Source organism: Numida meleagris, chromosome 2 (genome assembly GCF_002078875.1).
Source record: "Numida meleagris isolate 19003 breed g44 Domestic line chromosome 2, NumMel1.0, whole genome shotgun sequence".
Lineage (NCBI taxonomy): Eukaryota > Metazoa > Chordata > Aves > Galliformes > Numididae > Numida > Numida meleagris.
Genome location: NC_034410.1, coordinates 145,313,111 through 145,339,281, shown reverse-complemented (window position 1 = coordinate 145,339,281; position 26,171 = coordinate 145,313,111). Strand labels below are relative to the sequence as shown.

The following is a 26,171-nucleotide window of genomic DNA, read 5'->3' as shown; positions in this document are numbered from 1 at the left end:
TCCCTTCCTCTTCCCTTCCTCTTCCCTTCCTCTTCCCTTCCTCTTCCCTTCCTCTTCCCTTCCTCTTCCCTTCCTCTTCCCTTCCTCTTCCCTTCTCATTCTGCATGCTGCTTGGTTGTAAGCTTGGGAATGCTGCCACATGCATTGCTGATTGCTGCTTCTTCCTTTGCTCAGTTGGTCCCTCTTGTAGAGGTTATAGTGTAGAAGTTTAGTCTCCTGAATATGCAAAGGCCATGTTATGATGGTATCCATCCGTATATGGTATGAAACCTTCCCTAATGGGAGAACTACTCTTCTAGAGTGAAGGCAAACAGAAACAGTGGCCATCTGATTGCAGTTTTGTGGAACTGATGGGTGAAATAACTCAGTCCTTTCCAAGGTTTGATGCTGACCTACTGCATTTTTTTATGAAATTCCTCTTTCCTGTTCTACTAATGGTTGTGCTGAATTACAATGAAGGTTTCACGCCCGTTTCAATGTTGACCGGAAAGGTCTAAGTTAGTCCTAGCCTAAGTCTAGCCTAAGTCATGTCATGCCTCAAAAAGTTTTGCAGATGTTTTGGAATTCTACTTCATTAAGTGAAAAAGCTTTAAATTTTTTTTTGAGACATGGTAGATGTGGTTTCTGCTTTTTCCTTGTCTAAAATAGCATAGAATCATAGAATCATTAGAGTTGGAAAAGATCTCTAAGATCATGGTGATTATGATGGAGTGATGGCATTGGTGGAGGGGGGAAGAGGGACGGATGTCATCTTCCTGGACTTCTCCAAAGCCTTTGACAAGGTCCCGCACCACATCTTTCTCTCTGAATTGGAAAGGTATGGATTTGAAGAATGGACTATTTGGTGGATTAAGAATTGGTTGGCTACGCGCAGCCAAAATGTTGTGATCAATGGTTCTATGTCAGGGTGGAGACCGGTCACAAGTGGTGTTCCTCAGGGGTTGATCTTGGGACCGGTGCTCTTCAGCTTCTTCATCAATGACATAGACGATGGAATCGAGTGCACCCTCAGCAAGTTTGCAGATGACACCAAGCTGAGCGGTGCAGTCGATACATTGGAGGGAAGGAAAGCCATCCAGAGGGACCTGGACAGGCTGGAGAAGTGGGTCCACGAGAACCTAATGAGGTTTAACAAGGCCAAGTGCAGGGTGCTACACTTGGGCCGGGGCAATCCCAGGTATTTATAGAGACTGGGGGAAGAAGTCCTCGAGAACAGCCCTGCGGAGAGGGACTTGGGGGTCCTGGTGGATGAGAAGCTGGACGTGAGCCAGCAGTGTGCTCTGGCAGCCCGGAAGGCCAACTATGTTCTGGGCTGCTTTAAAAGAGGAGTGGCCAACAGGGAGAGGGAGGTGGTGGTCCCCCTCTACTTGGCTCTTGTGAGGCCCCATCTGGAGTACTGTGTCCAGGCCTGGGGCTCCCAGCATAAGAAAGATGTGGAGCTCTTGGAACGAGTTCAGAGGAGGGCCTCTATGATGATCAGAGGGCTGGAGCCTCTCCTATGAGCAAAGGTTGTGGGAATTGGGCTTGTTTAGCTTGGAGAAGAGAAGGCTTCAGGGAGGCCTAATGGTGGCCTTCCAATACTTGAAGGGAGCGTATAAACAGGAGGGGGAACGATTGTTCATGAGGGTGGATAGCGGTAGGACAAGGGGGACTGGTTTTAAATTGAGACAGGGGAGGTTTAGGTTAGATATTAGGAGGAATTTTTTCACTCAGAGGGTGGTGACGCACTGGAACAGGTTGCCCAGGGGGGTTGTGGATGCCCCGTCCCTGGAGGTATTCAAGGCCGGGCTGGACGTGGCTCTGGGCAGCCTGGTCTAGTGGTTGGCGACCCTGCCCACAGCAGGAGGGTTGAAACTGGATGATCATTATGGTCCTTTTCAACCCAGGCCATTCTGTGATTCTGTGATCATATAGTCCAACTGTCCGCCTACTACCAATACTGTGTACTAGACCTTGTCCCTCAGTGCCATATTTACATGTTTCTTGAGCACCTCCAGGGCTGATGGCTCTACCACCGCCCTGGGCAGCCTATTCTAGTGCCTGACCACTCTTTCTGAGGAGAAATTCTTCCTAATACCCCACCTAATATAAGAGGCTCCATGAGGGCCTGGGTTGGACTGTGATGGTGGGGGTTTCTGGCAGAATTAAGAAAGTAAGACGCTCTCTACCGATCACAGTTTGAAATCACAGGCTGGTCTTTACTCTCTCAGGAGAATTTCTGGCAGTGGCTGGTGAGGATTTCCTTTTTTTTTCAGGGTCTTTTCTATCTGTGTGCAGTTCAGTAGGGAGTTATCCTACAGATGAAGAAATCTATAATACAGTTGAGACATATTGAGATGCAGTTGACACATATTGAGACACGTGAGAAATCCCAGTGTTTTAAAGAAATGCTGAAATGTGTTACCTTTTGGGGTCACTGTAAAGTTTATTTAACATATAAAATAAAAATGAATGTAATTTTTTATTTTAAAATGTATAATATGTAGCTTCATGTACATGGAAAACTGAAATATTTTTCAGTGAAGGACAAACTCATGCTTGCAGCACTGGCAAAAAGCTACAGTGAAATGCCTGAAAGCTAAACAGAAGTTATCGTTTCAGAAAATGCAGCTCTCAGACAGTTTGGGTTTTACAGTCTCAAGTTTACAGATCCTGAGAGTCCTTCAAGTCTAATTTATTTCTGTTGACTTCAGTGGCAGAGAGACGGGGCATACATGAGCATTTTGTTTTAACTAATGCCTCTTCTGAGCAGCAGCTGGATGCTTCAGCAGTGATGAGATAGGGTGTGAGGCTCTGTAAAATAGTTAGTGAAGTCAGGGAGGAGGAAAAGAAGCACATTCTCTGAGGCTGTGCTGTTTGCAAGGAGTTTGCGTTGGAAGACTTTTAACCTTGCAAGTGGAAAAGAGATTTTTGTTTTGGTGTTTGTCTGAGTTGTGTAGCAGCTATTAAGAGCTTCTGTAAGTTGAGCTTGAAGAGTTTTCTTTGTGTACATCAGGCACTGTTAATCACAGAGTCTTTTGAGTTGGAAGGGACCCTTAAAGGTCATCTGGTCCAACTTCCCTGCAGTGAATAGGGTCACCTATAGCTACATCAGGGTGCTCAGAGCCCTGTCCAGCCTGAGCTTGAGTGTCTCCAGGAATGGGGCATCCACCACCTCTCTGGGAAACCTGTTCCAGTGCCTCACCTCCTTTATTGTTGAAAACTTTTTCCTTATTCTTGTACCTTTTTCTTAATCCTTCTACTGTTTTTTTAGAACCTAGTAAAGGAAGACTTTGCAGATCCTTTCAGTATGCTCAGTGTAGTGGTTATATTTGTTCTTGTTCCTCTTCTATTCTCATTTGGATCTGTATGGAAAAAAAAAAAAGCCTTGAGGGTTTATTTGTGTTTACTTATATATATATATATAAGTACAACTTATATATATATATAAGTTGTGTGTGTAGACAGCTATGAAGAAGGAAAGAGAAAGGAGGTTTGCAAGATAGTGAACTGAATCACTGAAAATGATACCATGGAGGAACATGAGCAGAGGCAGGAAGGGTCAGCCTGCTCTAATGAAATTACATTGCTTGAAGTTGTTATTTTAGGAGCTATTCCAGCTCACTATGCCCAAGAGCCACTGTCAGAGTGTTAAATTGGGAAGGGTGAATGTTTTTGGTGTGCCGTGAGATGATATCCTCTTATAGCAGGGATACGTGAGTGCTTAATGTTGTCTCTTACCAGGTGTTGCACTTGTATTTTGTCAGCTAACGTGCACCAAATGCTGTTCACCATGTTCTGCTTGGTTTTATATGGAGGAGCATCACATGTAGCATGGCTGCAGTGAGAGCATGCTGATCATTGCCACATTTTTAATTCATTTTAATACATCTTGAATGTGGGAATCATGTCGTTATGAAGCGCTTAGATAAACTTACTGGTTTTCTTTTTTTCTTTTATTTTTCTTGCTTTTAATAAGTGATGGTTTTGAAGAAGTACACTTGAATTTGGTTGCCATGGCGTGTGGCTGAGGTCTAGTGCAGCTCCTAGGATGCACAGCCTTGACTTTAAGGATGGTTGTTACAGATAAGATCCTGTATCACTGATCACAGTCCCCATCTGTTGGAAGATCCTATGATAAGCAGGATGCTATCCTAACAAGATGCTGCACACTATAATAGGACACTGAAAAACTCAGTGCCTTTGTAGCCAACGTGCAGAGACGTCTTTATCACTGTGTACTGCCTTCTTCAAGATAAATGCCATGAAAAGCCTGCAACGTTGGACAAATTTGCTCTGCCATATGCTTGTGGAGGAGTATTTTTCTGAAGCTTTTCTGTATGACTGGTAATCATAGATTGGTTTAGAGAGACATTTCTGAAAGTGTGAAGTGAAAGGAAGGGCAGCGTGTTAATGTGAATTAATTGTAGCGCACATCAAGTCAACATCCAGTGGAGACCAATTCATTTTATAGTCTATTCTTTTACTTCTGAAAAGCATAATGCTGCAGTGAGTAATGGATTCAAGGTCAACTTAGAACTAAAAATTGGAAGACATCCTAACATCCAAAGTGTCGTAAATTCTCATCTCATGGTAATGTGTGAAATAGAAGGGTTGAATTGAAAGAGGCCTCAAAGATCATCTAGTTCCAACTCCCCTTCCAGTAGGTTGGGAAGCAGCCCATGGCTTGGGAAACAACAGTGATGTGGGGTTGGTTGATTGGTTTTCCCATTAATTTAGCTGCAGAAATACTAAGGGAGGAAGTTACTTGCAGTAAGAGAGCTGAGAAGACCCAATTGGTAAAGACCCAGGTTTAATTCATTTGTTGTAGTGGAAAGAATCTGTGTTTAAGATCTTTTCTCCCATTACTGATATAAACTTTTTTTTTTTGGCTAATCTTGAATGAAAAAGTGTATGTTTTATCCTTGTGGCATGTGATTAAGTATCTTTTGGTATCTAGAGACAGCGCTGTTGTGGGACGAGGCTGTTAATTTGTTACATGAACGATGGTGGTATCAGCCTGTGCTTATCCGAGCTAAGTCTGTTTTAATGAACAAACTCTTGAACTTGGAATTTAGGGAATAGCTGGGCTAAATTAAGTGAAGGGACAATATCTCTTTTCACAGAATTGTAGAATCACCATTGATTAATTGGAGTTACTTGCAGTAACCGCAGATGAGATGAAAGTCTGTGCCTTTTTTCTTTTTCTTTAATAACGTTATATCTTCTGTGAGATTTTTTTTTTTTTTAATTTATAAAAAGGACAGGTGGAGAGCCTTTGGTTTCCACCTCATCAAAAAGAAGCGTAAGTTTTGGTGACAGAAGATCTGTAAATATTTCATAGAATTCAGCCGGGAATCCATCTGGACCATACTTCTTTTTTTAGCCTTTTATAGTTTCCCTTAATTTCATCTGCAGAGAGCAGCTATCTCAACTTTTGGAACTGAGTGTTTGAAAATTGATTTTGAAATGTTACCTGCAAAATAATGGCCTAGTGGAGGCATGTATTTTCCGTAGAGCAATTTAAAGTGGGACAACCCATCTCTGCTAGACCTTTGTTTTACAATGAACCAATTTTTATTCTGAAGCATCTGCAATATGTACAGTGCCTGGTAAAATCTAATTGGTACAGTTATGATATTTAGACGAAATAGCAAGAGTATCTTCTGTTTTTTTATGAGCACATAGTAATTAGGGGCCATATTCTCATACTTTACATAGGTAACAAATTTAATCCTTGGATTAAGGCAGCACAAGGCAGGAGACACTGTTCAATGTGAATGCATATTCCTGATCTCATCCTGCAATGGACCCATTAGACACAACTCTGTGCACCCTCCCTGAGCTCCCATGAATGTAATTGCCTAAATTGTTTGGTGTTGTGTTTGACTTCAAACTCTTTCAGTTGTGCTCCAGCTGCAGTGTTTTCATTTCCTTCCTTGTAACATAGTGAGATTAGGTTTTGATTTGAAAGGTACAACAGGCTGTTTTTTTCTATTTTCTTTAAATTTTAAGTTTTCATCTTCGTGTTGCTGACTTGTTAAGGGCTTTTTTTTTTTCCCCAAGCTAAATGTGATTTAATCAAGTTATTTACTGAGAGGAATATAAAATCTGGAGAAGAAGAGCTCTGAATTTCAAGAACGATGCTTGAAAATACGAGATAAGCCCTAGGAGTTTGTGTTGTGCAGCTTGGGAAAAGCATGGTATGCTTGGGACACCCCAGCCACCATGGTCCTTCCCCATGGCTTCTCCTTAGAGCTCTCCAAAGTGGAATTTTTTTCCCCTTCTTTTGTCACTTCATATTTTCTTCTGTCAGATCTCCTGTATTCACCATTTCTTTTTCAGTGATTTCTTTTCCTGCACGAGCTCTACCATGCTTTTCACTTTATCCTTGAGTTTTCAGTTTCATTTTCCAGTCAAAGCACTTATTTGGTGCTGGCACCTTGCAGCAGTAATTTCTGTGGATTATTTTGTATCTGTGTAGGTTTGGATGGCTTCCCAAAGCTTTGAATGTAACACAAGTGAATGGTGCAGTAGAACATTTGAATTACAAGTTTTTTTGGTCCATGTCCTAACTCCATTACAGAACCTCCTTGGTTTTATGTTGTATTAATTCTGTTTCCAGAATGATGTTTTCTTCAGGCTGAAGATGCTTGTGAGACAAAGGGCATAGGTAAAAACTGAGTACATGCATACTAAGAATGAGTGGAAGCAGTTCCCCTCAAATGTTAATAGTACCCTTTCTGTTGAATCAAGCCACTAAAATAACAATAATAAAAATAAAATAAAAAATGGGGCCAGTGAGATTAGATGAGTTTAGATAAAGAAAAACATTGTGCGCGGGTGTATGTATTTCTGCACATGCGTGCACACCCACACAAAATCGCAGTTCTGTGGAACGATGTTTTTAAGGGAATGCCTGTGTGATGAAAGTGCTGTTGGCACTACTACTGTGGGCTGGAAGCAAATACAGCACAGCAGGATCTGTCTGTCACCTCACCTTATTTGGTGCCTAACTAGTTATATACTCTTGCAACTACCTCAGTTCACACTCTTCCTTTGCAGGTATGCAATCATATGATTTAATTACTCTATCTTTTTAACAGCTGCACAGATGCATCTTTTGTAGTACAGAACTGCCTGCTTTTCATGAGATGTGATCTTAGCATCTTCAGTTCCCGCACACCCAGTCTTTAGTGTCTAAAGACTGTATTTACCTTCCTGAGTCTTAGAATCACAGAATGGATTGGGTTGGAAGGGACCTTGAAGATCACCTAGTTCCAAACCCCAGTGCATGGATGGATTTAGGTTCAAGCCTGTCTGAACGTAGAAGGATGCTCAGCCACCAGTCCTCTCTTTCCTTTGCTCCAAAGTGTTTCTCTTTCCCCTTGGGCGAAGGAGAGCTTGTGATTCTTAATAATATGGTTATCTTGAATTGAATGTCTTGGGGTTAGCTCTAGCCTTGATAAATTTAAAGGTAGTTTTTTGGAGTTTTTTTTTTTTTTTGGTCTATTATATATGTTTCCATCCTTGGAGCTTCCACCTTTCTTCACTCTGTTTTACTGAAAAGAAAGGAACTCGTGTGTATTTTGACTGACTATTCAGACTCCAGTGACTATACTGATGTCTCTACCAGCAGCCATGGAAGCTCAGACACTCACTGAGATTTAGGTGCCTTCGTTTATCATAGAATCATATAATGATTTGAGTTGGAAAGGACCTTTAAAGGTCATGTAGTCCAGCTCCCCTGCAATGAACTGGGATGTACAAGTTGATCAGGTTGTTCAGAGCCCCAGACAGCCTGCCTGTGAATGTCTCCAAGGAAAGGGTGTCCACCACATCTCTGGCAGACTCTCTTTCAGTTCTGCTAGCCCCATATGCATCACATAGGGCACCTCAAGTGGTACTTGGCATCTGTGTTTATGCAAATGCACCGCTCCTTATGTGTCTTCACTGAGCTTTTACAAGTGGCAAATTGTATAAAACAACACTGCTTTTTTTTTTTTTTTTTTTTGGTGAAAACTTGCAATCTGTATTTTTAAGGGCAACTTTGAGCTTATATGCGCTCCTTGATAGTCAGCTGTTTTGCTTTGGCTTGCTCAGAGCTTGGCGTTCTTCTTGCATGAGTCACGCGCTAAATCAAATCTGCTTTTCTCCTTGATGTTTGCACTTGGTTCCCTTTGGTGCCATCGTGTGCTTATCAGCAGGAAGAAGTGGTCCTCAAGTCTGTGGTGAGTGATACCAAAGCTGGGAAACAATATGAAATAAGACTTTTATGGTTCAGGACTGACTGGTGGATGTGCCAGAGTGAGTGGGCCTCCCTGATACAGTTTTCTCAAAGGTGTGCTTTCTTGTTGACCTTGCTCATAAGCCTTCAGATGTTGGGAAATCTCATTTTCTTGTGTTTTGCTAATACTGCATAAAGGAACGTTGAGTGAAATAATCAAGAGATCAACGAGACTGCAGGGTTTCTGATCTCAGATGCCCCAGCTCAGCAGAGCCTTGCAAAACACTTCTCTTTCCCAGCAAAATGGAGTGAATGTTTGTTTCTTTCCCTTTCAATCATGTTCTCCATCAGTGAAGACTCTTGGGGAAGGGATCATTGGAGCACATGTATTTTTGCTAGTTGGTTTTATTAATCTCACAATGTGGCCATTATTTGAAAGTCTTCTGTAGTCTTCTGTGCAGACAACTACTTGGAGTAACTGTAGAAGCACAATGGGCAGATTAAGAAATGCCAGAAGGATTCTTACCAACAGAGATAAGTGGTATGCACAGGTTTGCCATCCTCCTTGCTTCTTTGTGAACAGGGTTACTTGTATAAAAATCAAAAGAATGTATTTTTATACAGTATTCAGAAAGTATTCTACATGGATGCATGAGTAAATATGGCTACTGTGGTTGAAATCCTTATAGTGTGGTTGAAGTCCTTATAGTTTTGGAGATTTGGAGGAATGCTTTGGTGATGGTTTCGTGGTAGTTGGCTCCATGCCCACGTTAGTTTGATCACTGCCTGGGATTGTGATGGCTGTTTTTATATATCTCTGTTTTTCCACTATGTTGTGTGGGTCTGCGGCTCTCTTTCTAACTTTTCAAAGGCAGCCTTTGTTCCAGGGTGTTTTGGGAGTGTCCCCAGGTCATAGTCTTCAGCTTCTGCCGAGGCTCAGCACCTGCCAGTGGTTCACCTGAGCTGCCCATATTTCCTGAGTTTGATTTATATTCATTTTTGCCTTCTTCAGTCCTGGCTTCTTACTGGTGGTTTCCTTTCAGTTCTCACTTAGGGAAGCAGAACATCTGTGATGAAAATTCTTTGTGTCCATTGACATTAGGCTTCTGATACTGAGGTCCATCATACGACCAGTGTGATTTTTTTTTTTTCATAAATTCTTTCCTCCTCATATCTGTCCTTGTACTGTGTTTATCTGACTGCTGCCATTTCTCCTGTCCTTGATGGGAATCCCAAAGTGAAGACGTCTCATCATTAGTCTTTCTCAGTGAATTGCTGGCAAAGGTAGAAGTAGATTCTCCAGTTTTCCTTCATATACTGTGTCTTTCTACTAGAAAACACTGTTTCTTTCTTAGCCTTCTGCATGTTTTGTTTATAATATAACTACCAATGAACATTAATGTAGATGAGAGCTCATGCTGATGTATATTCCTGTCATGTGCATTGAATAGCAGTATTTCTGTTTTGGGAACTGGTGTGTTGGAAACCAGTGGAGTCATGTTCTAGAGGAGCAGGATCCTGGGATTTAGGAATCTATTACTTGATTAATTAAAGCATCCCATTTTACCCTGCATCACATTCCCCTAAAGCATTGCGAGTATGTCAATCAAGACGCTCCTGCAAACTCAGAACTGGTTGTCAGCTACATATTTCCTGATTTTGCTGAAATCCTGTATTGACTTATAAATGCTGTTTCTAATTTTGTTAAGCTGAGCTAGTGCATTGCAGTTAGTCTTTGTCCATTCATGCATGTGCATCTTTTATAATTAGTAAGTTTGCTCTAACTTCACTGTAGCAAACCAGACATCAGGTCTCTCTTCTCTATTTTCCTCCTTCATACTGCTTGTGTTTTTTTTTTCTTTTTTTCCAACAAACAGACATTAATATTCCTCTTTTATATCCGCTGGAAAGGCAGATGAAATCTAGATTTTGAACTGACTGGAAATTTAATTTTGCTGTTCACTGAAATATGTAATACTTCTGTGTTTATCTAGCATATGGATTGATTAAGACTATTCTGCATGTGAGGTTCACAGAAAGTAGACAACATGGCACAAAACATCAAATAGAAAGTGGCCATACAAGAAAAAATGATAGGAAGAAAATCCTTGTTAGATTAGAACAGATACACTGAGAGCATTTGTGCTGGGGAGATTGAGTTGGAAGCTGTCTAGATCACGTTCTCCTGCAGGAGCCAGAAGATATGTTGTTTAACCGTTGTTTAATGTCAGTTTAAAAAACAGGAGAGATGACATCACATCTATTGAGCTGAGCTAACAGTGACCCGACACTAAGTCATCGAAACTATGCCACCCATAGAGGCTGAAGTTGAACAGCAGAGAATGTTGCAAATGACTCAGCAGACACCCAAATATCTTTGGTCCTCCTTCTTTTCCCTTGATCTAAATACCTCGGTATCAAGGAAACCTGATTGCTTCTTCAGGTGAAAAGAAATTTGGATCCTGGGAGCTGACCTTGCTAGTGTAATCACTTTGTCATCTATCACGCTCTGCTGCTGCTCTTGGGAACCAAACTGTTTCAGTGCATGCTGTCTCATGCTTTGAAGATGGAAGGCATCCATCTTGCCGTGGCATTTGTGATCTTTTTGATGGAAGACTTTTTCTTGCAGCCCTAATCAGCTACTTTAGCTCTCAGGAAGTTTATATAGCTGAAATGGAGAGGGGGTGGGGGGGGCCTATAAATCTGAGATTCCCAAGTTAAACAAAATGTATCTCTGGTCCTTATTCTTGGCATTTGCCTAAGGCCAGCTTGTCTCTGGTGCCTCTCAGCAAGATTTGAAGACTGTCTTCACTTCTTTTGTGAGAAGACATGCAGAAGGGCTGACGTGGAAGAAGACTTTGTGTATTGAAGTGGCAACTGGGACTGACATGAAAGGAGCACAACAGGCTTCCAGATTGCTTGTCTTACCTCTCTTCTTCCTGTCTGTGATGCAGCAGGAAATGAATACAGATGATGTGCAAACATTCATTCCTTCCAATCTCTGTTACTTATGATTTCCTTCTGCTTCGTGTTGTGTAACAGACTATTAGATCTAAAGTCTTACATGGTGTCATTGTGAAGTTTGTGGGGATGGAGGTGACTTCTAAGTGCCAGAAAATATCTGATGGGTCTGCTGGGTACTGTTAGTTGCAAGTAATGGAAATAACTGAGGAAAGAAGGAATTAGAATCATAGAATTATACAATATCCCAAGTTGGAAGGGACCCATAAGGATCATCGAGTCCAAATCCTGTCTCCAAATATGATCACTCAAAAATCAGACCGTATGTCTGATGGTGTTGTCCAGATGCTTCTTGAAATCCAGTAGCTCAGGGCCATGACCACTTCCTCAGGGAGCCTGTTCCATGCTCCTCGCCCTGTGGTGAAGAACCTTTTCCTGATATCCAGCCTGAACCTCACCTGTTGCAGCTGGCAGGAACAGTTCACAGAATCATAGAATTGCTCAGGTTGGAAAAGACCTTCAAGATCATCAAGTCCAACGGCAACCTAACCATACTACCCTAACAGCCCACCACTAAATCATGTCCCCGAGCACCACATCCAGACGATAATGTCTGGAATGTGCACGTTAGGTCTGCATAGCGTTCTGAGGCTGGTGGAAAAACAAAGTGAAGTGGAGTTTGCAGTCAAGAGCTCCGAGACCAGAGAGAGCCCTCAGTGACATTCGAATTAGAACTGCAGTGAACAACTTGACTCTGTGTCTCAATATCTATCTCTGTAAAACTCCACAGCCATCTTATCCTGCTATCTCCGACTTACAGTCTGTCCTGATCGTATCTATTCCTGAGACAAACTGCTGTGCTTCTGGTGACATGTACGATGGCAGCTGTACCGAAGGAAGAAAAACTGCATCTATTTGAAAGTGATCAGATATTTTCCTGAAATAACACTTTGACAACGAAAAACTCAAAAAAAAAAAAAAAAAAAAAGAATTTTCTTATTGTTTCATAGGAAATCTCCGGAAGGGAAAAAAGCAGCTCTTAGATAATCCGAGCTGTTTTTACATTGTGCCTACTCCACAGTGCTGTAGGGCCGTGGGTGTTTGCTTCACTTTGTAGTATGCTCCAGCCGGTGCAGGGGAGCGTGCTTTGGTGTATTAAATCAGGTTGTTTGCAGTCATAAGTGACGTTGCGCCTGTCAAGTGCTACGTGTGTGTCTCCAGAAGCTTCTGAAAGCCAACTGAATGATGCATTTGTCTTATTTTGGGCCATGTCATCCTGGACTAGACAGCCTGCTCCTCAGGGCATGGGGACAGAGATGACGTCAGTCTCCATGGACCTTCCATCTGCTTGGGAAGCAAACTGGAGGGAAGTGTGTAATATTGCCTTCCCAAAGCCACCTGAGAACACAGCATTAATATTACACTCCTCAGGGAAGATCTAGAAAAGCATAAATTACCTCAAAGCCACAGCCTGAAGAAGAAGAAAATCATCCCCTACAGCTACGCTGATCGACCTCTGACAGTCATGTTATGAGGCTCAGTGAGCGCTCAGGGATTTGCGCAATTACACCAATTCCATGTTAAAACTGTTGATATAGAAATTTTTCGACAGTAGAGCTTTTTCATAAATACAGACTCTGAGAAAAAGGACAGGGGGATTTTTCCAGGTGAGTGGCGAAGAGTTTTATTGAGTTTTGTTTTTAATAATTGAGAAAATCCCTCAAAATAGAAGCTGAAAAGTGGCATGTCTGTGATGTGAGTGACAAAGTCAAATCTAAGGAGCAAACCATTAGAGGAGATTTGGAAATACAGCACTGTTTGCAAATATATATTTTCATCTCATGACTTAAAAAAAAAAAAATACAACCCCAAACTTTCAATAATAATAAAGCTAATCCTGCTACCCTGCAGAAAGAAGGGCTCTGTGTCTGTCCTGAGGTAGCTCTATGGAAAGCTAGAAAATTCTGTGTATTCTCCCTTCTTGTCATGATTTGTGTGTGCTGGTAAACAAGTCTCTTAACGAGAAACAAAAGGAGATCAATCCGAGGGAAGGTTAAGAGGCAGCAGAGAGATCAAACTGTGAAGTTCAAAAGGTGAGGAGATGCAACCCTCTTAGAAGAGCGACTGGGGCTGATTCTTTGTTAACTGGAGCCTCGAAGTCTCTTTTGGAAATAGTTGACCTGATCTGACAACAGCCTGTAGAGGTTGATGCGTAAAGATGATTTGTGTGAAATGATCTGCTCTTTCTTTAGGAAGAAAGTCAGGCTGGTTGATACAAAGATTTTATATGGGTTAAAAACCTCAGAAAATACATCTCAAGTTGGTTGTCCAGAAATGGAGGTTTCATCATTGCTAGCAACTTTTGAAGCACTCCCCAAGGGGACTTTTCCATCAGCAAGCGGTGGTAGAGCTGGGAACAGAGTCCAGGAGTGGTGTTCCTCTTACCACGTCCTGCATTAATTTCTGGCAGGTACTTATGATCCGGATTGTGTGCTTGTAGTATTTCAGAGTTGAGTAGTAAATGGAAATATGCTTCTTTGTGGCAGCTGTGCCATTCCCCAAGCAAGAGAAATCCTCGTGAGGAAATCAGCAGCTCCCACAAACTCTTGCATTGAAATGCAGGATAGGGAATTCACCTGAATGCCTGGGCTTGGTTTCAGCTGGTTATTAGAAGTTTATGCTGAACCCACAGCTGAATTCCCCGTGCTCTTTCTTGAGGAACCTGGAGGTCTTCTCTTCTAATGTGGTGGACCTGTCCTGAAAAGAGTACCTGTTCAGCCTGGCATGGAGGCAAAGGCAAGACAGTATGTTCTGTGTGGGACTGGAATTTGTATGTCCAAAACTGTGAGACCCATGTTGTAACAGGTTGCATTGCTTGTGTCACTCCTTATTCCCATCCCATAGGCAGTCTCCACCTGCACTTTAATGATGTGACTGGTTAGATACCAAGGAGGGTTTCAAATTTATGGATGTTGAATGCCAGAAGTTGCCCAGAGAGGGTATGTAGTCTTCGTCCTTGGAGATACTTAAAACCTTTTCAGGTATGGTCTTAGAATCATAGAATAATTAGGGTTGGAAAAGACCTCTAAGGTCATCAAGTCCAACTGTCAATCCAATAATAATCAAGCAAATAATAATCTGATTTACTGAGAAGGCAGATCAGTATTTATTTTCTAACCTACCTTTTATTTCTTACAGTTTTCCTTTTTTGTTTTTCTTTATCTTCTGATACGCTTTGAGGGCTCATCTATACGTATATAATTTCTGTCCAGAGTTGGCTGGCCATGAACTTCTGTAATTAAGACATTCCCTGTGTTTCCTGTTCCTTCCTCATAGGCTTTCCCAATATCACAGTTCATCTTTTCTGCTTTTTGGTTGAGAGCTATTCCTTTCTCTTGTCCAGTGCAAGTGAGGAGAGTATTTTACTTCCCAGGTACTGACCACAACGTTGCACAGATTTGAAGGTTCCTGTTTTCCATCAATCTTCCATTCCATAGGCAAAGCAACTCTATTTACTTAGTTTTCCCTGTGCAGGTCACATTTTCTTGACCTGCTGCTATTCTCCAAGCTTGCTCTAGTCTCTCTTCTGTCTCTGGAAAATGTTTACTGGAGCTTTTCGCCTGCAGCTGAGGACTCTGCAATGTGCTGTTAAGTAAAAGATTTACTTCACCTGTCTAGAAGATTGTAGAAGATTGTAGTTGACCTAAATTATGTAGCATCCTATTTTGTTTTTCAGACATCATTTCTGGTTTATTAGGATTGTTCTGAATGTTGAAGCTGTCCTCTATTCTGTCATGTCATGTGTTTTTTTTTTTTTTAATGAGGTTAATACCTGTTCCATTAGCCACCTCACTACTGAAAATACAAATGGACAGAGTGAGGATTGGTGGAGCCCACGTAATTTCTAATTTAGTTACGATAGCTGTCTACTGGGAGTGATTTTCTAATGACAGTATACACCTTCATCTCCAGTCAGTTTCTTTTGCCATGCAAGGAACTTGTTATTACATAATAATAATTGCTGCTTTTCTGCTAACTCTACTGACTGCTAACTTGTTGTAGAAGGCATTAACATTGGTCTGATATGACTTTGCCATATGCATGCTGGCTGTTCTGTTTTTCACCTTCAGTTGCTTTCAGTGAGTTTATTCCAGGGGTTTTCTCCTAATTACTGATGTTGGCCATCTGTATGTCCCTTTACTGGAATGTGTAGAGGAATTGTTTAAATAATTTTGCTTGTTGACTGATAGTTTCCCTAAGTCATGAAACATGGACCAACTCTCTGAGGTCCTACATTCTCTCAGTGTTCTTACTGTATTATTGTTTTTTTGTGGGACATCAAAATCAAAAAGTAATTGCATGTCATTCAAATACAAATGTATGGTCTTGGCAGGACGATTGCTCTTTTGGTCAGACTTGAGTATGGTTTTCTTGCATTCCATTGTAGGTTATAGGAAGAAGTTGTGATCAGATCTCTTATTTACTTTTTTCTGTATCTAATATGTTAGACAATGCTTGTTCCAATTTGCATGAACTGCTTGTCCCAGCAAGTTGGACAAGCCTCCCTGAGGAGCAGCAGACAAAAGAACTGGGAGGTGACATAGGGATGGGGAGGTAAATGCTTTTAGTGCCGATCAAAGGAAAGGTATACAAATCTGCTCTCACATTTCCCTGTAAACACATTACTACATGGTAGGAGTGTGGTTCTGGAGCTGTGTGAGTAAGGGATATTTCAGCGGCTTAGTAGGTTGGGGTGGGAGGTGGTTGGTTCTAAAAAGACTGGTTAAACAAAAGCAAAATATTTTGCTTTTAATTCTTTCTTTTTTTTCTCTTTGGATGCGAGAAAAAGTTTAAAATGGAAATATGCTTTGAAAATGAAAAATCAACATGAAGCATTTGGAGTGTTCTAAATACCTTCCTCCTCTCCCCTTTCACACCACTCTGTTGGGGGGAAAAAATAGACACATTCACTGTTTGCCAAAGAAATGCTTGCCCAGTTGTAATCAAGTCGTCTCAGCAACGTGACGTCGACTTTCGCTCCACATTTGTTGTACGTGGCTTTTGGGAAGCCTCCAGTTGCCCATCTGTAAAAAGGAAAAATGGGTCAGGATCAACCTCTGTATAGAGGCAGTTTTCCAACTGTTGGATTGTTCCGATTCTCTGCTTATTGTGGTTTTAATCTGTAGCCGCACTGGGAGATAAAACTGCTTATCCCTGCCCAGAATTTTTCCTCTAACTATATTCTATGTGCCCTTATTTTCCAAGGTGGAAGATAAGGATCTTGGTAGTTCTTGAGTTGCATTTTATTGAAGATGCTGTGTTACAGTGGCAACTGTGGGCTTACATGAGACCTGGGAGGGACAGGATTTGTTCCCCAGTCCATCACAGGCTCCCCGAGAATATCTTCATCTATTTCATTTGAAGAACTTATATCCAGACTTCATAGATAATACTTGTGCAAGATGTATGTCTTGACCTACCTGACACAGTCCAACTGTTACGTTGTTTAGTGTCTTGGAAACCCATGGTTTGCAGATGGTTTCTTTTAGCTTTTACTCTCCATTACTTTATTTGCTGACTGAAGGCAGTTTACCTAAAATGTAGGATTTATGTTGAAGAGGTACCTGCACTCTCAGATGCCAGTTATCTGTGTATCTCCATTAAGAAAGAATGGTGAACACCTTAATGAAGAGCTACTCAGTGAGCAGTGTTGTCTTTTCCCTTTTTTAGCGAATAAGTCCATACCTTCTACACCATCATTTTCTGTTCGGGGCATTTTTTTCCCAGCTTTGGTACAAAGAGGCAGCAGCTGGGTTTGATCCTGTGTCATGCCCCTTCTGATGTGGCACATTAGTCTGTTTTCTTCCTTTGCTGTTGTCACTGCTGTGGTTCAGGGCTGGACTGCATTTAATACCACAGTCTTGGGAACACACTGATAAGCCACAGGGTGTTGGAGGCATGTGGTGGGACAGGGGAAGAAGTCTTTCTCTGCCAAAGCTGCATTGATTTCAGTCTACTGCTTCTGCTACTTCAAAAGCTTATAGTACAGAAGCAAACGGTCTCTTCAGAGCTCGTCAAGACTCTGGTATGATGGATAGACTCCTCACCAGCTCTGTAGCCGTAGTGTTCCAGAAGACAGCATTACCTTTTTTGATTGAGTGCCTATTTCTTGCCTACCACCTTAAGATCTCAGAGCACATCATAAACAGCAAGGAATTAAAGTCTTGCCATAGCTGAAACAGAGCAATGGTTGTCACTTATTACTGGAGGAAGAAAGGTTCAGAGAGGTCAAATGACTCAGTTGCCCCCAGGATGATCTGTAGTCCAGGAGGTTTGGATTTTGGTGTTTTTGTTTTGTGGGTGACCATACTGAAGTTTGTACATAGGACTTTTTTTTCCCCTTTTTTTTTTTCCATTTGCCTTCCCTCTTCCCCCCGAAGTTGTGGGGTTTAACTGACATTTAACAGTGTTGTATCTGTCTTTTTCTCCATTTTCTTAGGTTTAAAGTGCAATCCTACATCCACTGCTATCTAGAAAATGTCTTATGGATCCATTGATGGGAGTGGATTTGGGAGGAACCCATTTGGAGGCCCTTCGAGACAAGGCTATCAACCTCTCGGTAAAGTATTGATGCCTTGTAGTAATTTATTCCACCTGACTTTCTGGGGAGAGAGGTTTTACTGAGGTTTTTACTGAATGAGGTTCAGTGTGGATGTCGTATAAATATCAAGCTACCTTCAGAAGTTGTTCTTGTAGAGATTTTCAAAGGTGGAACACTTTTCAGAGGTTTGATTTGTATGATGAAGCACCACATCTTACCATGCTCAACTCTTGAGGTTTGAATGTGTCTTGCCAATGGCCGTAGAAGAGCCATTGGATGAGGATTTTGGAGGTATGTTGGTCAACTTGGAGAAGAAATTTGGTGCAGTAGCCTGCTTGTAACTCTCTTTTATCTCCCCAACAAGAAGTTGGTCTAAATTGTTACTGTCTGGCTAGTCGCAAGTGCTCTCATGATGAGATTAAATGGGAAGAGGCGCAAAGGGAAGAGAGTTGTGTTTCTACAGGGCACAACTTAACTGCTGGGGAGGCTGCTTTAATCTGCAAAATGTGCTCCAACATGGCAGTGGGGGATAAAAACTTGCTCAGGGAATGCTGAAACCATAAACAATGGAATGGCTTGCAAATGGCTGCATATTCTGGTTTTGTGGGATGTTTTTAAGTGAATACCAGATGTGCTTCCCTTAGCTGTTCCCTTCTTCCCCCAGAGGACTATAGAAATGCTAAAGCAGAAAGAGAAAAGCATCCAGATGTCAACCTAGATATATGAAATGTTGATGCAGGGCTGGCTCATGCATGGAGATGGAAGATAGTTCTCTTTCTGCCCAGCTCTGAAGTTCTGTTTGAGAGGGCTGATGCCAGCCCACGTGGGCATAGTAAAGCATTGTTTACAGCTGCCCAGATGTGCATGAGGTCTTGGTACGCATGGGGAATTGCTGTAGGACCGTATGTGGTTCAATACAGCCTGACTTTCAGCAAGCTTTGTGCAGTGGAACATATTTTTGCATTTAGTTTTGGGTCTAGATCTGGCTTTTACCATAGGGTGAGGCTGCAGTAGCTCTGGTGAAGGCACTACTGAGGGTTCAGACCTTTACAGAATCATCAGGAAAGGGGACGTTTTAGCACGGGAAAGGTCTGCATTATTGCTTTGCATCTGGAATAAACATCACAGCTCTCTTACATTGCCTTTGCTTTGAACTGGGCTGTTCATTAAGGCAGCCTGACTTTGTTTCCAAGTTGTCAAGGTTCCAAATGTTCTTTGGGAAATGTTTTGTTGTTTTGCAAATCGCTGTTCCCCCTGGATGAAACTATAAAAGAAGCGTAAAGGTTTCTCATGGTTTTCTGTTTTCTTGCAAGTTTGGGTGCAATTATCTTCTTTTTTTTTTTCCTTTGACCAGGGAGAATGTACTGAATTAAGTTTGAATTTTTGAACTGACTGTTTGGTTTTAAATAGTAGTTTTTAAGCTATTCTATGAGGCAAAATTAAAGGCATAAAAGCAAGGAAGAATGAGTTACTTGAGCACAGTGATAGAGCCATACAAAAAAAGAATCAAAATGAGGAATAGATAGATGAGGGTTGTCAGTGCATTGTGGTTTTTGTTTAAAAATAAAAAGTATGAATGCTTACAGTGATGTACAAAATGCTCACTATTTTTAATGCAAATGCAGAGAATAATTCAAGATGCTTGTGGTTTCTAAATATTTGAAGAGGGACCACATCATGCCCAGCTTGCCTGTCATTTGGCAGTTTCTGTGTAAAGCTGAACCTACCCTCAGTGGATTGCAAAAAGCAGCTGACGTAGAAACATCAGCTTTCTCAAGTTAATGAGACCATTTCAGCTGCCCAGACTTCTGCATAACAGAGGTGAGAAACTCCCCCTGCGTGCATATATGATCTTGGGTGGGGTTGTGTTGGGCAAGTCTTCCAGGTCCTCCAGGGTCAATTCTCCCAGCTAGCAAAAGTCAGGTCTCTTGGCCCAAAGTTGGACTGTTGATTGGTCTCACTATTAGAAGGATTGCAAGGTTGGAATGTGTGCTTTGTCGTTTTACTATATACTACCTCAAACAGGCATGTCTGAAAGTGAAGGGAGCTTGTTTGCCTTGGCCAAGAGCAGGTTGGAGAAGATTTTCTCCTTTTTGTGTGTCGAAATCAGAGATGATCCATCTGAACCTCCATATAACTAACTCTCCATGCCCCTTCACCATGGTAGACAGCGTAACACGTGCAAAGTGTCTGATGTTGCAGTATCCCCAGTTACTATCATTAATTAAGTGTCACGAGAGGGGCAGTGTAGAGCTCATCTTCTGCCTCCTGCTTCCGAAAGACAGATGACTGCCTTGCTAAGAAAAACTGCTATCTGTATTACCTCATGGTATGGATGGAACAAAAGAACGTGGCCTTCCTGCAGCTATATATACATCTACTCACAGAGGGGCAGATGTTGATGGACATGTCTGCCTGTGCTCTGAAACCGTTTTTACTATGTCTAGTAAACAAATAAATAAAACATACTGGCATCCTTGCATATGTGTACTATAGCATGTGGTCCAGCAGTAATGTTCAGGTATCCAACAGAAAACCCTGGGGTCTTTCAACAAGTGATGAGGATGCTGCTGCTTAATAGCATTTAATGCAGTCATATCAAAGAATCATAGAATGGCTGAGGTTGAAAGAGACCTTAAAGCCCATCTAATTCCAAACCCCTGCCATGGGCTGGTTGCCACCCAATAGATCAGGCTGCACAGAGCCCCATCCAACGTGGCCTTGAACACCCCCAGGGATGGGGCATCCACAGCTTCTCTGGGCAGCCTGTGCCAGTGCCTCACCACCCTCTGAGTAAAAAATTTCTTCCTAACATCTAACCTAAATTTCCCTTTTTCAGTTAAAAGCCATTCCCCCTTGTCCTGTCACAATCAGACCGTATAAAAAGTCAGTTCTCCCTCTTATAAGCTCTTTTCAAGTTCAGGAAGGATGCAGTGAGGTCTCCTCAGAGTCTTCTCTCCTCCAGGCTGAACAAGCTCAACTCCCTCAGCCTTTCTTCGTAGGAGAAGCGCTCCAGTCCTCTGAACATCCTCATGGCTCTGCTGTGGAGCTGCTTCAACAGCTTTTAGTAATGAACTGGCATGGAAGTTACAAGTGGTAGCCCCATCTTACCCTAGAATCTCAGAGGCTAGAGAATCTCAAAGGTTTCTGAAGGAGTCCACTTGGATTACTTGGAGCATAGCAGGTTTGGATGCTCACAGCAGGTGAACTGTAATCCATGCCCTGCCCGGCAGTTGTAAGTTTAGACCTCCTCCAGCAGCATCTGCATCTGCTTCTTTTTCTGTTCCCAAAAAACCGTGGAAAACCAAACATTCCCCAGTTTCCTAGCTCTTCTCTGGTTATCAGCTGTGTATTGGTGTTATATGGAGAAGGTGGAAAGTAGCAGAAAGTTAGCAGAAAGTTGCTTTTTTTCTTTAAAACTTGAGAATGGAAAAAAAAGATTCTAAGTAGCATGAGATGTCAGAAATAAATGGAGACCAAACACTACACAGCAGAAGGAATTAAACTCTGAATTTGTAAGTGTGCACCATGCACCCTCTGCCACGTTAGAGCTGTCCTCCTAAAAATAGGCTTTTTGTGGGGAGCATGAACAAAATCTGATGTATGCAAGGAGTCAGAAAGGTCAGGGAATTCAAATAGCTTGAATTAAAATGCCACAAGCCAAGAATTTTTAAACACTGCTTTTATTAACCTTACTGTGCCCTGGACGTTACGAGCCAGATTTGAACAGGTCATTTCATATTCCATAGGTGTAATGTTTCTAGGTATTCTCAAGGGAGCATTAGTTCAGTTCTTAATTTTACTATGACTTCATCTGTACTATTTTTCCTTTGGTTGCTCATGAACGTAGCATGAAAATATCAACTGACCAGGGTTGTTCTCAATATACATCGCATGTGCAGCTTTCTCTTTCTTTGGTAGGTTTGCTTGTCTTGTCAAAGAACAAAATCAGATTGGTCTGTGCAGCTTGGCAGCATTTCTTGGGTATTTATCACCTAATTATCAATTTGATACTTAGCAATTGATTGTTACATAACTTGTGCTAATATTTTTCCTGGAATTAGGTCTGTAATTTTCTTTGCCCTTCCCTGTAATGGTTGGGTTGTCCTCTCTGTGTCTCCCTAATCCTATTTTGCTCTTCTCCTAGCAGTTTTGGGAAATGTTTCTTACTTAAAAATGGATCTTAAGGTTCTTTGTTGCCTCCAGTGTGGTGAAAGAGACAAGAGGAAATGGTTTCAAACTAAAAGAGAGGAGATTTAGATTGGATATAAGTTTCTTTGTAAGAAGAGTGGTGAGGCACTGGAACAGGTTGCCCAGAGATGTGGTCGGTGTCTTGTTCGTGGAGACATTGAGGATCAGGCTGGACAGGGCTCTGACCACCCTGATCTAGCTGTAGGTGTCCCTGTCCATTGCAGGGGAGTTGGACTAGATGAACTTTCAGGTTCCCTTCCAGCTCAAACTTTTCTATGATTCTATGAAATCGCAGAGTTCACATAATACAAGGGTAGGAGATGCTCTCACCAGTCATGGACACTCTGGTAGGTTGAGGTTGGCAGGAAAAGCCTGGTGTACAACCCAGCATTATGGCTTGATTGCCATACAGTCCTTTCCCTTTGCAGCCCCAGGACTGATAGCAAAGCATGGAAAGGAATCCACCACCAGCTTTGCATCGTGATCTTGGAGTACACTGAAGCACTTAACGAACTCCTAAATATACAAGGAGTCTCCTTAGGTTAATTAACATTAAGCAGGTGGTTAATGCTTTTGCTTTATTGAGACCTGAGTGCTGCTGTGTTTTAGCATTAACTTCCCAAGGGACTTTCAATACTTCCAATGCTTTTTTAAAGAAACATTGAAACTCTTTGTTGTTGGAAAGTACTGAGCTATGGAGAGGGTGTGGAAGATGCTCTAAATTGGATCATGACAGCTATTCCTCCCTGGAGCAGTGAGGGGCCCAACTATCAGCTTAAGCATCCTTAGTATATACAGCATTATATGAAGAAAGAAAGAGTTAACAGTTGTAGAAGAAAATAAGAACAGAATGGCTTAGAGCAACTCAAAAATTTAGAGCTACTATGCATATGCAATATTAAGGGCTTGGGTTTTTTTGTGTGTGGGTTTTTTTTTTTTCCCCCCAAAATTAAAACCTTTCACTCTGAATTGATTGCATTGTATCTTGGTTATGTTCAGTAATATAATCAAAGTATGCATTTGGGACAGAGTCCCGTTAAGCGTAGAGTGGAAGGATAGAGTTAAAGTGCTTCTATCTATAGCAGCTTTTGTCTGCCTGTCATAGATAATTAACAAATATTACTTCAGAGTTGCCACCTGGTCTGTAAAGTAAGTTGTACTTCTTCATTTTATACAGCACTAGGAATGAAGTGGCTTTTCAAATGTTCTGTAAAAAGTTTATGTGAATCTTAATGACTGATTTTTACTTCTAAATCTTGGGCCTTGTCTTATTTTCTTGGATTTACTGGGACACAGGTAGAGGACTCAAGTGTCATATTAATCAAGGCATTAATTGGCCTGAAATGAAGTGCTGGTCCAACAATACTAAGAATCCTAAGATGATCTCTCCCACTAGACAGCTTAAAAAACTTCTTATGGCATCTACAGAGGAGTTGCTCTATTGTTCTTTTGCTGTTGTGCAAGACTTCCAACATGATAAATTTATTTTAGTTTGAGGAAATTCTGTTTTACATCCAGTTCGTAAAGATCTTAGCAATGATTTAATGAATTAATAAGCATGAACATACAAAAATATATTAAAGAATAATGAACAGTATGCTTTATAGCAAAAGGAATTGCCAAGAGAATTAACTTTGATGCATGAATTAACTTTGAAACTATTCGTTTTGAAAACCTCTGCCCTACCCCTTCAGGCATTTTTAACATTATAATAAATGTTTTTCTCTAATCTCAGTATTTCAGGGAAGTTAAGTGGTTATGCATTTATTTATATAACCAACGAAAACAGAAAACACTGTTAGAGTAAGTAAGTCTACTAATGAAATATTTTAGGGTAAGCTGACCCACCTCACAACAGTTAAAAAAAAAAAAAAAAAACAACCCACCAGAACAACAATAACAGAACAGAACCAAAACTCTTGGGTAAAGATGAACTTTATTTATTTGTCTTTAGTTCTTTATTTGCTAGTCTTTGTCATCCAAGACCATTTTATTGTAACCATGTAAAAATAATGCCAGTGCTCCCAATCTTTAGTGGAAAACCAGAAAACAAACACCCAGTCTTGTCCTCAGGCAGCATTCAGCTGGAAATGTGTTTAAGCATCTCATCCTCTCAGAAAAGCTTGCTCTATTTTCCACTTGATTATGGGCAAATTAGAAGGAGTTGACGATGATCTCTCCCTTCAATCTATTCATGTAGGTACCTTAGGAGAGAATACAGAATCTGGCAAATCATAGAACTGTTTGAGTTCAAGGGCACCCTTAAAGATCATCTCGTCCAACTCCTCTACAGTGAGCACAGCTAAATCAGGGTGTTCAGAGCCGTGTCCTGTGCTGGTGTTTCTCTTTAGTGGGCACACAGCCATAAACACTCAACCTGAGGTTGTCCTCCTGGGACATCTTTCCAGGTAGATGCTTTAACCCATTGCAGCAGAGAATTGTAGCTTCATACAATGACTTGAGTTGGAAGAGACCTAAAGATCGTCTTGTTCCAGCACCCCTGCCAGTGAAATTGATGTACCTTAGTGCTTTTTCTTCTGTTTACTCTGACAGAGGCAGGAACCAATGACTTTTCCTTGTCTCATTTGAGAGCAAAGAAAACTTTTATCAAAAGCTTGCGTTCCCTACAATGAAACACTCTCAGCTGTCACTTACAGAAAGTTTGTAGCAGTTCTTGTTTAAGCTTTTTAGACCTGAATAAGACACTGATGCCCCTGAGATTTCTCTAATCTTGTCAGTTCAATCCAATTTATGTTTCTCAGCGAGGTGGTGGAGTTGCTGTCTCTGGAGGTGATCAGGAATTTTGGAGATCTGACACTGAAGGATGTGGTTGAGTGGGCATGGTGGAGATGGGTTGATGGTTGGACAAGATGATCTTAGTGGCCTTTTCCAACCATAATGGTTCTATGATTTTATGACTCTATGTTTGCCAGCTTTCTCAGTCTCCTAAAAGCACTTCCTTTTGTAGGATAGCAGAGCGGACAAGGGTTCTAAAGCAAAGACCAACAAGCTTTATGTGACTGCTTCTCTGTATTACCAAATTCTTGCAAGCACTGCAGGCTTTCTTTACATTTTCTGGAATACCCATGTGTTTTCACCTTGTGCTTTGCATCTGTTTTGATATCTTGGCAGTATCAGATGCTTGGATGAGAAACCATTGTTCTTACACCATGCTTACAAATAAGTCTACACGAAGCTGGACCATGGTCGGAATTCAATTGTATGCAACAGCAGGATCCCTCCAATGACCTTATACATATGTCGGTCTGCATTTGATGAAAATTTCACTAGAAAAGGTGGCATCTTGTAGTCTGCCACTGCCTTGTGTAAATCTCTCAACTTCCCACTATTCTTGTCCCATTCCCATGCTTCCTCATATTGCCTGATTAAATAAAATCTCAAGGATGGAGAATGTGTCCAGCCTAATCCATTAGAACATAATTAAGCATCCTCTATGTGTATATAGAGGATTTTCTTTTCTCTCTTTGAAGACCCAAGTGGAGTTTATAATATTTGCTCCTGCCAGCAAAATGGGGAACAGAGATTTATGTAGGTGCTGAAATAGTGTACTGGTGGATTGCTGTTCTGAAACCTACATGTAAGAATGTATTTCTCTGCAGAAATTACACCAGCTCGCTGCTATCCATTATGAGGGGTGGACACAGCTGACACAAACATGTATGCAACACAAAAAGAAGTTGAGCTGAACAGAAAGGGAAGAATAGAGCTTTTATTCGTGCTGTCACTCCAGAGATGTCATTGCTAACTCTCTCCCAGGCTGACGTTTGCTTGGAGACAGATGCTGGCAGCTAGAAGAGGGCAGGGATGAAAGCTCAACAGTGAGGGCTTGACAGCTGTAAGCAGGTAGATTGGGGATTAGGGTGATTAAGCATGGATGGAAAGCACTTAGGAGCAAGGAGGGATTTTAAATTGGTGTAAGGCTGTATGAAGGCTGCTCTGAAAGTAATGCCACCTGTTTTGTTCAAACAAGCCTCAAGGGTTTGTTTGAAAATTGATGGGGTAAATTTAGAAAGGTGATGGAGCTGTGAGTGTCACTGTTCATAGTGGAAGGGTTGGACAAGATGGCCTTTAAAGGTCCCTTCCAACTCAAACACTTCTGTGATTCTGTGATATTATGTTGGCCCACAACTTCAGAGGTGGATGTTGGTGGAATGACAGTAGAGGCTGAACCTTCCCCATGATATTCCCTGA

The 26,171-nt window shown here is 41.5% G+C and overlaps 1 protein-coding gene across 8 annotated transcripts in view; it reads left to right on the top strand.

Moving 5' to 3' along the window:
• Positions 1-26,171, top strand: part of TSNARE1 (t-SNARE domain containing 1) — a 478,612-nt gene that overhangs the window by 88,123 nt on the left and 364,318 nt on the right. For all 8 annotated transcript variants that reach the window (XM_021387367.1, XM_021387368.1, XM_021387366.1 and 5 more), the window contains one exon: positions 17,667-17,786. In XM_021387367.1, the coding sequence (XP_021243042.1) occupies positions 17,705-17,786 (82 nt within the window). In that variant the 5' untranslated portion in view covers positions 17,667-17,704. The remainder of the gene's footprint in view (positions 1-17,666; positions 17,787-26,171) is intronic.